General features: G+C 44.5%; 1 protein-coding gene across 1 annotated transcript in view; it reads right to left on the bottom strand.

The window, feature by feature from the left end:
- The window catches only part of Myo3b (myosin IIIB), a 326,704-nt gene that overhangs the window by 62,806 nt on the left and 251,809 nt on the right, over positions 1-12,089 (bottom strand). Inside the window, exon 30 of the mRNA XM_087900046.1 lies at positions 11,483-11,579. Within this exon, the coding sequence (XP_087756172.1) occupies positions 11,483-11,579 (97 nt within the window). The remainder of the gene's footprint in view (positions 1-11,482; positions 11,580-12,089) is intronic.

Raw genomic sequence — 12,089 nt, 5'->3', positions numbered from 1 at the left:
TCCCCCTCCCCTGCTACCCTATCCCATAATCCCCACACTTCCAATTTACTTGTCCTTTTCTCCTTCCTATGTAAATCCATTTATGTCTTTCTTATGGTCCCTTTGTTGTCTAGGTTCTTTGGCGTTGTGGACGATAGGTTGGGTTTTTTTTCTTTGTTTTATGTCTAGACGTCACTTAAGAGTGAATATATATTATATTTATCTTTCTGGGTCTGGGTTACCTCACTCAATATATTTTTTTTCTAGATCCATCCATTTGCATGCAAATTTCAAGATGCCATTATTTTTTACCACTGTGTAAATGTACCACGTTTTCTTTATCCATTCTTGGGTTGAGGGACATCAAAGTTGTTTCCAGGTTAATTAGGAAACAATCTACATAATGACCCAGCAATACCTGTTGGGTATATACCCAACGGATGTTCATCATATCACAAGGACATATATTCAACCATATTCATAGCAGTATTATTTGTAATATGGGGTTTCTTAACCCAGGTGTCTGACAAGACATGACAACAGGATGCTTGCTGTAAGTGCACGTTTGCTTGTTTGGAGGTGGGGCATGTATGACTCCTTTGGTGTCCTAGACGTGCTTGTGATATATGGTGGTTTGAATGAAAACAGTCCCATAGGCTTATGGGGAGTGGCACCACTGGGGGTGTGGCCTTGTTGGAATAGGTGTGGCTTTGTTGGAGGAAGTGTTTTACTGGGAGCAGGCTTTGAGGTTTCAGATGTTTAAGTCAGACCCAGCATCATGCTCTCTTCCTGCTGCCTGCAGATCTAGATCTAGAACTCTTAGCTACCTCTCCAGCAGCAATCTGCCTGCACGTGGTCATCCTTCCTACTATGATGATTTTACGGACTAAAGCTCTGAACCTGTAAGCCAGGCCCAATGAAATGTTTTCCTTTATGAGAGGCGCTGTGGTCATGGTGTCTCTTCATAGCAGTAGAAGCCTGATTAAGGCATGATAGAAGCAGCCTGCAAAGACTTGTGAAGTCTTCAGTCGATTTCAGGCCTCAGAATGCAGCAGAGCAGACAGTCACTGGGGTCAATGCTCAGAAGGCTCTGTCGTAAGCATTGATGGCTCCTGTAGGCCAGCAGTTGTTTACCTGGGTACCCCTAGGCACACGTAGGAGAGTTAGAGAGGATACCTATCTTACTCCTCTTCTACACAAGAGCAAGAATGTGTTGCGAATTTTCCTGAGCCTCACAGCTTAATAAAATCTGTCCAATGAGGTGGGAACTTCCACCTCATGGCTTGAATGAAAGAATGCAAATCTGGAGTGAAGAATGAGCAGCCTACAGGAGATGAGGGGTGACCTGGCCAGAGGGCAATCCAAGTGGAAGATCAGAACGCATCAGAACGCAGAGTGTGTCTGTGAACAGTCTGAACCGAACTGTTCAGATATTTCATATCTGGGCATGTGGTGTAGGAGGCTCTTTTGTTTGCGTGTTGTTTTCATTGGTTGAATAAAGAGACTGCCTTGGCCTTTTGATAGGGCAGCCTTTAGGTGGGCGGAGTAGACAAAACAGAGTGCTTTTTGGAAAGAAGAAAAGTATGGCAGATGCTAGGAATCTCTGGCCTGAGAGGGACGTAAGGTTAGAATCTTGCTGGTAAGCCACAGTCACATGGTGATACACAAATTTAATAAAAATGGGTTAATCATGATGTGAGAGTTAGCCAATAAGAGGCTAGAGCTAATGGGCCAGGCAGTGATTTAATTAATACAAATTCCATGTGGGTATTTCGGGGGTTAAGCTAGCTGGGCGACGGGATGCAGTCCGTTCCTCTTACAACAGGCATGCACAGATACTACAGTGAGGCACAAACAATGAATCTTCTGTAAACGGATCCTAGGATAGTCTGTGCTTAACAGGTACCTCCAACATTCAGGCCCCAGGCACGAGTCAGTGTGGAGGATGACTCCTTCAAGAACAGAAACAAACCCAGGGCTCTCTACTCTTATCTGATTTTTCCACGAATGTCTGTTACTTAAAGTCGGGGTGCGCCCCATGGGAGAATCCAGCCATTGTGTCCTGGCACACAAACGTCTCCTTTGAAATTAAGAGCGCTCTGTGTTTGGTTCTCAGACCTGTTTGAATTTGTTCTTTAAATAGACTGCTTAGTGAAGACATCTGGCACGAACTTAATGAAAGGGACATCATTAACTCTCACCTTAAAAAGACGAGGCTTTGGGAAACCCGAGTCTTCGAAGGTTTGTTATTAGGTCAGGGGCTATAGGCGGACTGCGCTCACTGCTAAGCACCCTCCGCCCTTTCCAGATGGTGAGGAAAGAAAACAGGGGATTGAGTCCGTGGGTCTCTGACTCCTCTGCACATTGTTTAGGTGGATTAATTAATTAATTAATTAATTACACAAGCCGCCTGACAATGGAAAATGCCAGCTAACTGCTCCCTGTCGCTTCCGGTCAGCATAGATTCAAAACAACTAACCCGCTAGACCCGTGGGACTGAGGGAACCATGCGCAGTTTCAGCACAAGCAGAAGACTTGATCATTTGAGTGGCATGAAGGAGACACAGGCCTTTCAAAAGTAGCTCCCACTGGAGCAAGAAGTGGCCCCTGGGAGTAACTAAATGTGACTAGGTTCATGCAGGGGTCCAGGATCTCTCCTCACAGTGAGTTCAGAATCTTGAATCTTGGTTTTGAAGGATAAGCCCTGAGCTGGAATCCTCTTACTCCACCAGGGTATCACACAAACACAGAGATTTTTCTCCTTCATAAGAAAAGGCTTAAATATCAGCGAGACACCATAAACAGGGAGAATATGATTGAGGGGTTTGTGGGGGGAGCTGGGGGCGGTGTTCAGTTAAAATCCATTGTAACCTGAACATAGACACTCAAACAGCTCCTCCAGTTGATGATGGTTGGGAGAACAATTACAGATTTTTTTTTTACTAGCCATTATTTATTTTGAGTTCTACTTCCTGCCTGGTTGCCCCACCTATACTTCCTGCCTGGCTACTGGCCAATCAGCATTTATTTAAAATACAAGTGACAGGGTACATACCATTGTCCCACAGCAACATGGTCTCAGGTGAACACTGATAAATGAGAAAAATCAATCTAAAAAGGGTGTGCATTGTGTTCCCACTGTATGACAGAAAATTTAGAACAATGGAGACAATAAAATAAAAAGTAAAAAATAAATAAATTAGTGGTTGCTAGGTGCTTGTGCACCAAGAAAAAGGAAAGAATAGGTGGAGGGATAGGTGAGATTTGTAGGCCAGTGAGAATGTTCTAGGTCATATGATGGATAACTACCCTTATCTGTTTGAAAACCCCACAACATTCCCAACACACAGAGTGAACCTTGATATGAAACACAGACACTAGGTAATAGTGAGTTACCACTGTCTTTCAAATGAATCATGTGGAGGCAAAAATCACTTTTTGTGGTGCTAGAGTTTAAACCAAGGCTCCTGCATTGCAAACACATGCCATTCCAGTGAGCTTCAAGGAAGCCCTGAAACATGTCAATAACAGAGGAATATAGTGGAGAGGGGTATGTGGAAATTATGCACATTTCTGCTCAGTGTTCCTGAAACAAACAAACAAAGACACAAAAATGACTGGAAGTCTATTAAGAAACAACAGTTTACACTGGGTGGTGATGGTACAGGCCTTTAATCACAGCACTCAGGAGGCAGAGGCAGGCGGATGTCTGTGAATTTGAGGCTAGCCTGGACTAAAGACCTAGTTCTAGGACAGCTAGGGATGTTACACAGAGAAACCCTGTCTCAAAAAACAAAACAAAAACAAAGAAAGGAAGAAAGAAAGAAAGAGAGAGAGAGAGAGAGAGAGAGAGAGAGAAGAAAGAAAGAAAGAAAGAAAGAAAGAAAGAAAGAAAGAAAGAAAGAAAGAAAGAAAGACAGACAGAAAGACAGACTCCCAGCACTGGAGAGGCAGAGACAAGCAGATCTCTGAGTTTGAGGCCAGTTTGTCTCACACAGAGAGTTTCAGGCCAGCTGTGGTGTTTCAAATGAGAATGCCCCCCCCCCCCCACAGCTCATATGCTTGAATGTTTGTTCCTGAAATTGGTGGAATGGCTGAGGAAGGATTAGGAGGCATGGCCTTGTTAGAGGAGGTGTGTCACTGGGGATGGGCTTTGAGGTTTCAAAAGTCCATGCCATTCCTAGTTAGCTCTCTCTGCCTGGTTTTGTGGATCAGATGTAATCTCTCAGCTACTGTTCCAACACCATGCCTGCCTGCCTGCTATGTTCCCTGCCATGATGGTCGTGGATTCTAATCCTCTGAATCCATGACCCCAAATAAAATAATTTCGTATATAAGTTGCTTTGGTTATGATGTTGTCACAGCAATAAAAAAATAACAAAGACACCTGCCAAGGATATAAGAAATTCTTTGTCACACATATGCATACACACACACACACACACACACACACACACACACACACACACACACACACACAAAACCACAGAAAAAAGTATTATACCCAATTTCGGAAAATAAACAGAAGTAAAAAAGAAAAACCATTTCTACCATAAAACCATTCTATGTTTGATTTTAAAGCTGAGTTTAAAATGAAATAAAGTAGGTAGCTAAAGTGAACAGGGGAGCCTATGTGTATTACATATGATATCACATAAGTTAGGATCAAAGTCTCTCTGGCCTCATTTCTCAGTTCTGCCCTGGGCATGAGTCCTGGAAGCTGAGGACACAGCATCACCTCGCCGTCTTTGGCGGCTGTGCTCCTGATGTCCTGGGCCAATGCCAGGCTTGGCAGAGACAGAAAGCACATCCCAATCTAACTCTCACAGGGGAGCATGCCAAGACTGGGCAGGAACAGTCTGGGCAGAAGTGACGTCATAGGCTTTGTAATGAACTTTTCTACGTGGCAGGGACCAGATCAGACTATGGGTGGTTTGGGGGAATATGGTGGTTTTTGTTTTTTAATGATTTTATTTTTAATTTTTTTATGCATTGATGTTTTGCCTGAATGTATGTCTGTGTGAGGATGCTAGATATCCTGGAACTTGAGCTAACAGTTGTGAGTTGTCACGCAGGTGCTGGGAATTGAACCCAGGTCCTCTGGGAGAGTAACCAGTGCTCTTGACCCCTAAACCATCTTTCCAGCCCCAATGTGCTATTTTGAATAGGAATGATTTCCATAGGCTCATATTATTTGAATGCTTAATCACTAGGTACGGAGCTGTTTGAAAGGATTGCAAGGATTAGGAGGTGAAAATGTGTCACTGAGGGTGGGCTTTGAGGTTTTCAAAAGCCTTACTAGGTCTAGTCTCTCTCTCCCTTCCCCCCTTCTTCCCTCCCCCTCCCCCCCCCCAACGCCTGAAAACCAGGGTGTAGCTCTCAGCTGCTGCTCCAGTACCAAGCTCACTACCATGCTCCCACCATGATGATAACAGACTAACACTCTGAAACTGTAAGCCAGCCCCAATTAAATACCGAGGTTTTGTGTTATTCCTTTTGATCTCTGGTCGCTTTAAGGGACACGCCACGCCTACTCCCAGTGACTTCTGACCTCTTGTCGCCATCTTGGCCTCTTTCAGTTCTCTCTCTTGGCGTGTGCACACGTGTCTCCTCTCTGTCTCTCTGTCTGTCTGTCTCTCTCTCTCTCCTTTAAATAATAAATGTTCATCTTTATGTCTATTTACTATGTCTTGTAAGCCTTTTATCTACCGCCTGCTCTCCTGGCCCCATGGCAGGACCAGCCTGCCCGGGAAGCATTCCTGCCTGCTCTGTGAGCTCGCTGCCTGCTCACATGGCCCCTGGGGATCTTGCCGGGACCCACAGCTGTCCTTGCCAGACTAGAGCCTGCCGGGGTCACGCCAGCATTTTTTAAGGAATATTATTTTGTTTGCTTGTTTGTTTTTGTTTTAAATAAGACTAGCCTTGGTCATGGTGTCTCTTCACAGTGACACCATGTGACTGAGGCAGGGAACTTGTGGCCTCTGCAGCACTTGCCTGGCAGATGCTCTCTCCAGGGCTTCCATTAACCTTCTGTCGACTGGGAACTTAACTCAGGCCTCCACCACAGTCAGATCTCACCGTGGACCCTGGGAAGGGAGGGAGCCTGGCCACGTAAGTAGACTCTGTCCCTTCTTCATCCCTCAAAGTTCTCTTCAATGCAGGCTCATCAGAAACCCTTGACTGTAAAATTCTTTTAAAGAGCCCAGTTTTGGACAGAGGCCTCAGAGAGGGTTACCTGAGGTGGTAGCAGTTGGTGTGTGGAGCACTCTGTTGGAATTATATTTACAAAACAAAGGCAAACAAACCTTGTCTAGCACAGGAGGCCCTGAGTGATCCAAACAGGACTGCCACTCACTGACAATCTTCAGGCTTCTTGGTGTCCCTTGTGCCTGACTAAATTAGTAAAGGAATTCAGAGCCATCTAACTCAAAGGAAGAAATTAAACTAGGTTGAGATCAGTTTGATATCAGCAAAGTATCCAAGGGTGCAATTGCTTTTCTAGGTATTTTTAGTGGGTGATTGCTTTTCTAGGATTTTTTTTTTATTATAATGTCACAAAACTATCAGACAGCAAATCAGAAAGCAGTCTATTGAAAACAAATAAACATCAGGTTTTTCAAAAAAAAATTGAAAATTGGTGACATGGATTCTGGCATGTAGAAAATATTAAAAATATTTTTTAAAATAAATATATGAATAAATCAAGAGAAGAACAAATGTCTGAGAAATACATCTTTACATAGTAAGAACCTGTTTGAGATTTTATATACTTAGGGTTAGGGTTAGAGTTGATATACAATCCTATAAAGTCTTTCACTGGTTGGATTAATGACGAAGTGATGGGTGCCTGCCTCTTTCTGAACATATTCATCTATTTGAGCAATGTGGGCTGACTGGAGACAGTTCTTGGATTCCTTAGCTAAGAGCCATGTCCAAGTCCCATTTTAACAGGCTGGTGTGATGGCTGCTCTAGAGTCCCAGACTGAGCACCTAGGGTTTATTTCCGGTCCCTAACCTACCAGAATCTTTCAGGAGCAATGGTGTGAGTTCCGCAAGTGAGAAGTGAAGGCTGCTGGGCATTGCTGTCTCCTTAAAAATGGTAAAGATCACAGCATTTTCTTTTTACCTCCCATAAAACCAGGTTAAAATAACGGGCCATTGGAGACAGAGAATTACCAAGGTATGATGATGCATAATCCCAGCATGTAGGAGGCTGATGTAGAAGTCCCCTCTATATGCTGTAAATATCATTGCTTAATAAAGGAACTGCTTTGGGCCTATAGCAGAGCTATAGGGGAACAGAGCTAGGTGGGGAAAACTAAACAGAATACTGGGAGAAAGGAGGCGAAGTCAGAGATAAGCCATGTAGCCTATGGAGACAGACGCTAGGAACATTACCTGGTAAGCCACAACCACGTGGTGATACGCAGATTAATGGAGATGGGTTAAATTAATACGTAAGAGTTAGCCAGTAAGAAGCTAGAGCTAATGGGCCAAGCGGTGATTTAAATAATATGGCTCCTGTGTGATTATTTCAGTTCTGGGCAGCCAGGATGAACAAGCATCCCCCTACTACAAGAGGGAGAGGTGGGTAGATTTCTATGAGTTGGAGGCCAGCCTGGGCTACATAGTGAGACCCAGTCTCAAAACAAAACAAAACCAAGCAGCAACAGCAACAACAAAAGGGAACCACTTGCATCATAGCAACTTATTTACGAGTGTGTTTTTATTAGTTACATTTCCCTTTGCTGTGACTGACACCTGGTGTGAGCATCTTGAGGAAGGAAGGGTAGGAGCATCTTCAGAAAGAAAGGGTTGGAGTATCTTGAGGAAGGAGGGTAGGAGTATCTTGAAGAAGGAAGGGTTTATTTCAGCTCATAGTTTGAGAACGTAATTCTCTCCGGTGGGAAAGGCATGGTGGCAGGAGTGTGAAGTGCCTGCTCATATTGCATTCACTGGCAGGAAGCAGACCAATACAAACACTCAACTTGCTTTATCTTTCTTATTTAGTCCCAGCCAATGAACTGGTGATGCCAGTCAAGTAGACTTTCCTTCCCTTCTTGCTTCTATTATACTTCACCATGGTTTTAGATGCTCCAGAAATTAGTTCGGAAATCTTGTCCAGGAGGCTGAGGATGTGGCTCAGCATCAGAGCCCAGCAAGTCCAGGTTTGCCCTCATTATCCATAAATTGTGACCCAAGAGAGTTTAAAGTGGACCACAAGCCTGGAAACAGCTAGAACACAAGGCAGAATGAAAGAACTACCATGCACAGAGTCAAAGGGCACAGAATAGGGGATCATCATGGGCCATGAAGAACACAGGGGATTCTGGCAAAGGGGGCAACACAAGCAAAACCACGAGAGAGAGAATATCCTCGTCCACGTCCACAGAGTAGAGACTAGTCTTAAAATCCTTGAGGGAGGCACCGGTGATAATCAGAGCCCGAAAGTGAGACCAGCATAAGAGCACAGGAAGCCTTCAATGATGTGAGAGTTGACTCTGGGTGGGAGAGGGGGGAACTGGGGAACACTGGAGAGTGGAGAGAGCAACTGGCATGAGCAGAGTTATGCTTCAGAAACGCTGCTCAGACTCCTGTGCACTAGAGGAGTCAAAGGAGGGGAAGAGCCAGGGAAACCACTGAGGTGGAAGCCATTTTTCTGAGTATAGGGGAGATGATAGTGATGGCAGCTGACTCAGGATACAGCTGTTTCCACTGAAGGAAGGGACAGCTGTGGGTAAGCACCCAAGAGCTATTTCTAAATGTCAGAGTTACAGCTCCCTAATGAATCTGATCTTGGGGAGTATATTTCTAATTTCTAATACTTTCTAAGACTAGAAAGATAATGGTAATTCCAACAAGTCTTTTCTATGCCTTTGGTTAGGAACACACTACGTGTTTATTTCTGAACGATCCCATCACGACCCAAAGCCTTCTAACAAGAACCAGATCTCTCCTCCAGCCACCCATACTTGAGTACTTCCATAAAAACGGCAGGTCATCACAGCCCCTGAGCACCCCTTCCTGTGAGCCAAGCTCTGTGCAGCCCCCTACACTAGCCCTCATGCATATAACTACTGCCCCTCTCAGTTATAAACATGGATACTGCTGTAGAACTGTCCTGCGTGGTGGTTAATTTCCATCGCTGGTGACTTTGAATTAAAAGATGCAGGGGGCATTCCTAAAGCGCATGTGGGGGCACAGCTTTGAGAGGGTTTCCAAGGAGGTTTAACTGAAGAAGAAAGAGCCACCCTGAAAGTGTACAGCATCATTGCGTGGGATGCGGTCTGAGGCTGAATAAAATGGGAGGAAAGCGAGGGATCCATTACTGTGGATTCTGTGTGACCATTGGGCTCACACTCCACCTCCATGGCTTCCCCCGCACCATGGACTGTTTTACCTTAAACTGTAAGCCAGAATAAACACTTTGTCCCTCAAGTTGCTCTCTCTGGGGAGTTTTGTTCATTTTGCTTTGTTTGGTTTTCTCTTCTTGACACAGGGTTTCACCATGTAGCCCTGGCTGGCCTGGAACTTTCTATGTAGACCAGGTTGGCCTCAAACCCCTTCCAAGTTTGGAATTAAAAGCATATACCATCACACCCAGTTTTTTTAAATCAAAATGTGTAACTCATCTTATCAAATTGATGAGAAAAGTTACTGATATATTACATAGCCTGGTTACCATTACCCAGAGAGCAGATATGTGAACCCAGACAGGCCTAACTTTAGACCTGTGCTTCTAACTACTCAACCCACACTGACTTTTATATTTAGGGAATCACATGTATTCTATTTGTTTTTAAGGCTCAGTGTGTGTGTGTGTGTGTGTGTGTGTGTGTGTGTGCCTGCGCGCGTGTGCTTGTGTAACCCAGAGGACACTCCTGTGCCAGTCTCAGGAACGCTGTCCACCTCTGTGAGGCAGGGGTTTTCGTTGACCTTGAGCTCACCCATTAGTCTAGACAATAGGTGGCAGTTCTGGGGATCCTCATATCTCTGCCTCCCTCTGAGCCTGGTGATTTTCTGTGGGTTCTGGAGAGCACACTTAGGTCCTCATGCTTGTGAGCCGAGCACCTGACTGACCAAGCTACGTCTACAGCCCAGGGACTGCGTGTGTTGTAAAGCAGAACATGGCCACACTCCTGAACACTGCCTGGCTATGAGGAAACACTGCATCTTCCGATTTGTTAGCATCTACTACATTAGTCATGGGAAAAGCTCTACAATAATGCACACACCCTAGGGTCGCAAAGAGTACAAGTCTCATGGGCTGGGAGACAGGGCACATTCAGCCACATTTCCACTTCCTGTTACACTGCATTTCCACGGACTGAAAAACAGGTAAAGAAGGACTGCAGAGGGAGCTAAGAAATAACTACATCTCTCAGCAAAACAGACCAGGTTGACGTTGAGTCTGGCAACCATATCGGAAGTGGAGAGTTTTCTTCCTTTTTTCAGTTATTAATCTTTATTGAACGGCATTTAAGTGAATGCCTGGCATCATATATGTCCTCAGATTCTTTGGAGCTGGAGTTATAGATGGTTGTGGGCAGGAATTAAATCTAGGTCCTCTAGAAGAGCAATCAGTGTTCTTAACTGCTGAGCTGTCTCTCCAGTCACAAGATTTCTTTCCTTGAACTAAGGATATATCTGTTCATAAAAATATATCCTACAATCATGTTCTGTACTTTATCTTCCAGACGCACTGATTATAGCTGCCCACAAGCCTACAACTGACTTCTACCATATTCCACAGCAAGGAATTTTGTAAAGGGGCCAGAATTTATTGGCACCAAAGACATGCAGTGAGGTGTCTATCTTTTGCTAGGTAAATGGCCTTGCTACCCAGAATGCAGAGGTATTCTCCAAGTACATATTCGTTGCTAAGCCAGAGATTTTTCCCTTGAATGATTGAATGATTAACTCTGCTGCAATATAGATATTTCTTTTTTTCTTTTTTTAACAAAAGAAGCTCAGGAATAGTTTCAGGGCTTTACAAGGGAAGTACGGCCCTTGATATTCATTTAAGCACATGAGTAGGAAGGTAAACTGCTACCGCTTAGAATATATGAATGTATATACTTTGGCTGTTTGAAGCAGAGTCTTGATGTAGCCCGGGCTGGCCTCAAAACTTGCTATATATCCAAGGCAGATCTTCTTCCCTCTGCCTCCTAAGTGGGATTGTGTTACTACGCCAATCTTAAACTGCCACTTTTTGTTTTTGAGACAGTTTCTCTGTGTTGCTGTCCTAGAACTCCCTCTGTAGACCAGGCTGGCCTCAAACTCACAGAGATCTGTCTGTCTCTGCCTCCAGAGTGCTGGGATTAAAGTTACTCGCCATTTAATATAACTACTGTTCCCAGCCTTTATGGCTTCCTGTTAGCATTACATCATCTTGCCATCTAATTAGGTCCTGACTTCTAGACAGACCTTCATAAACAACTCACTAGAATGTATACCAGCATGCGAATGGTCAAACTGCATGCATTCCAAATGTCTTCCTTACCAGGTTTGGGAGGGCCTTCACAGATGTTGGGTCTCTGGTAAGCTGGGGCAGTATGACATGTCCAGGAAGACGGCACATCGGTTCCAGCAACTGAGAGCTAGTGAAAGGAGTGAGAGACGTGACATTTTCATCCTCTGGTGAAGTAGCCTTAAGGACATGCTTCCCATCAGAGTAAGGGACCCTGGCCCTGACTGTATTGATGACATTTGCACGCTCGCTGTGTCTTGTATAGAACTGAGTGCCGGTCCTCATTGGGGCAATTAGGAGCCAAGCCGTGGTACCTTTGACTTCAATCACCTATCTCCTCCTCTGCACTAACACCCTCCTCAACCACTTAGTTCAGGACAGAAAACCAGCCACATGCCAAGTCTCCTCTTTACTTCATTTCTACCCTTCAGAGAGAAACAAGAAGACGAATAGGAAGGTATTAATCTGCCTACCATTTCTAAGCACATCATCCAGAGGATTTTTTTTCAATCTTACATATGCTCGGCAGAGTTACTGGCAAAAACTGTACATTTTCTTCATTTCACCCTTTCAACATCAAATAGGAGGCAGCAAAAATTGGATCAGACTTCAAAGCCTGCTGTGGGCTCCAAGTCACAGA

Source organism: Myodes glareolus, chromosome 21, assembly GCF_982192425.1.
Source record: "Myodes glareolus chromosome 21, mMyoGla1.1, whole genome shotgun sequence".
NCBI classification, from domain to species: Eukaryota; Metazoa; Chordata; class Mammalia; order Rodentia; family Cricetidae; genus Myodes; species Myodes glareolus.
Note: the sequence above shows the minus strand (reverse complement) of the source record. Positions and strands in the feature narration are given on the sequence as shown.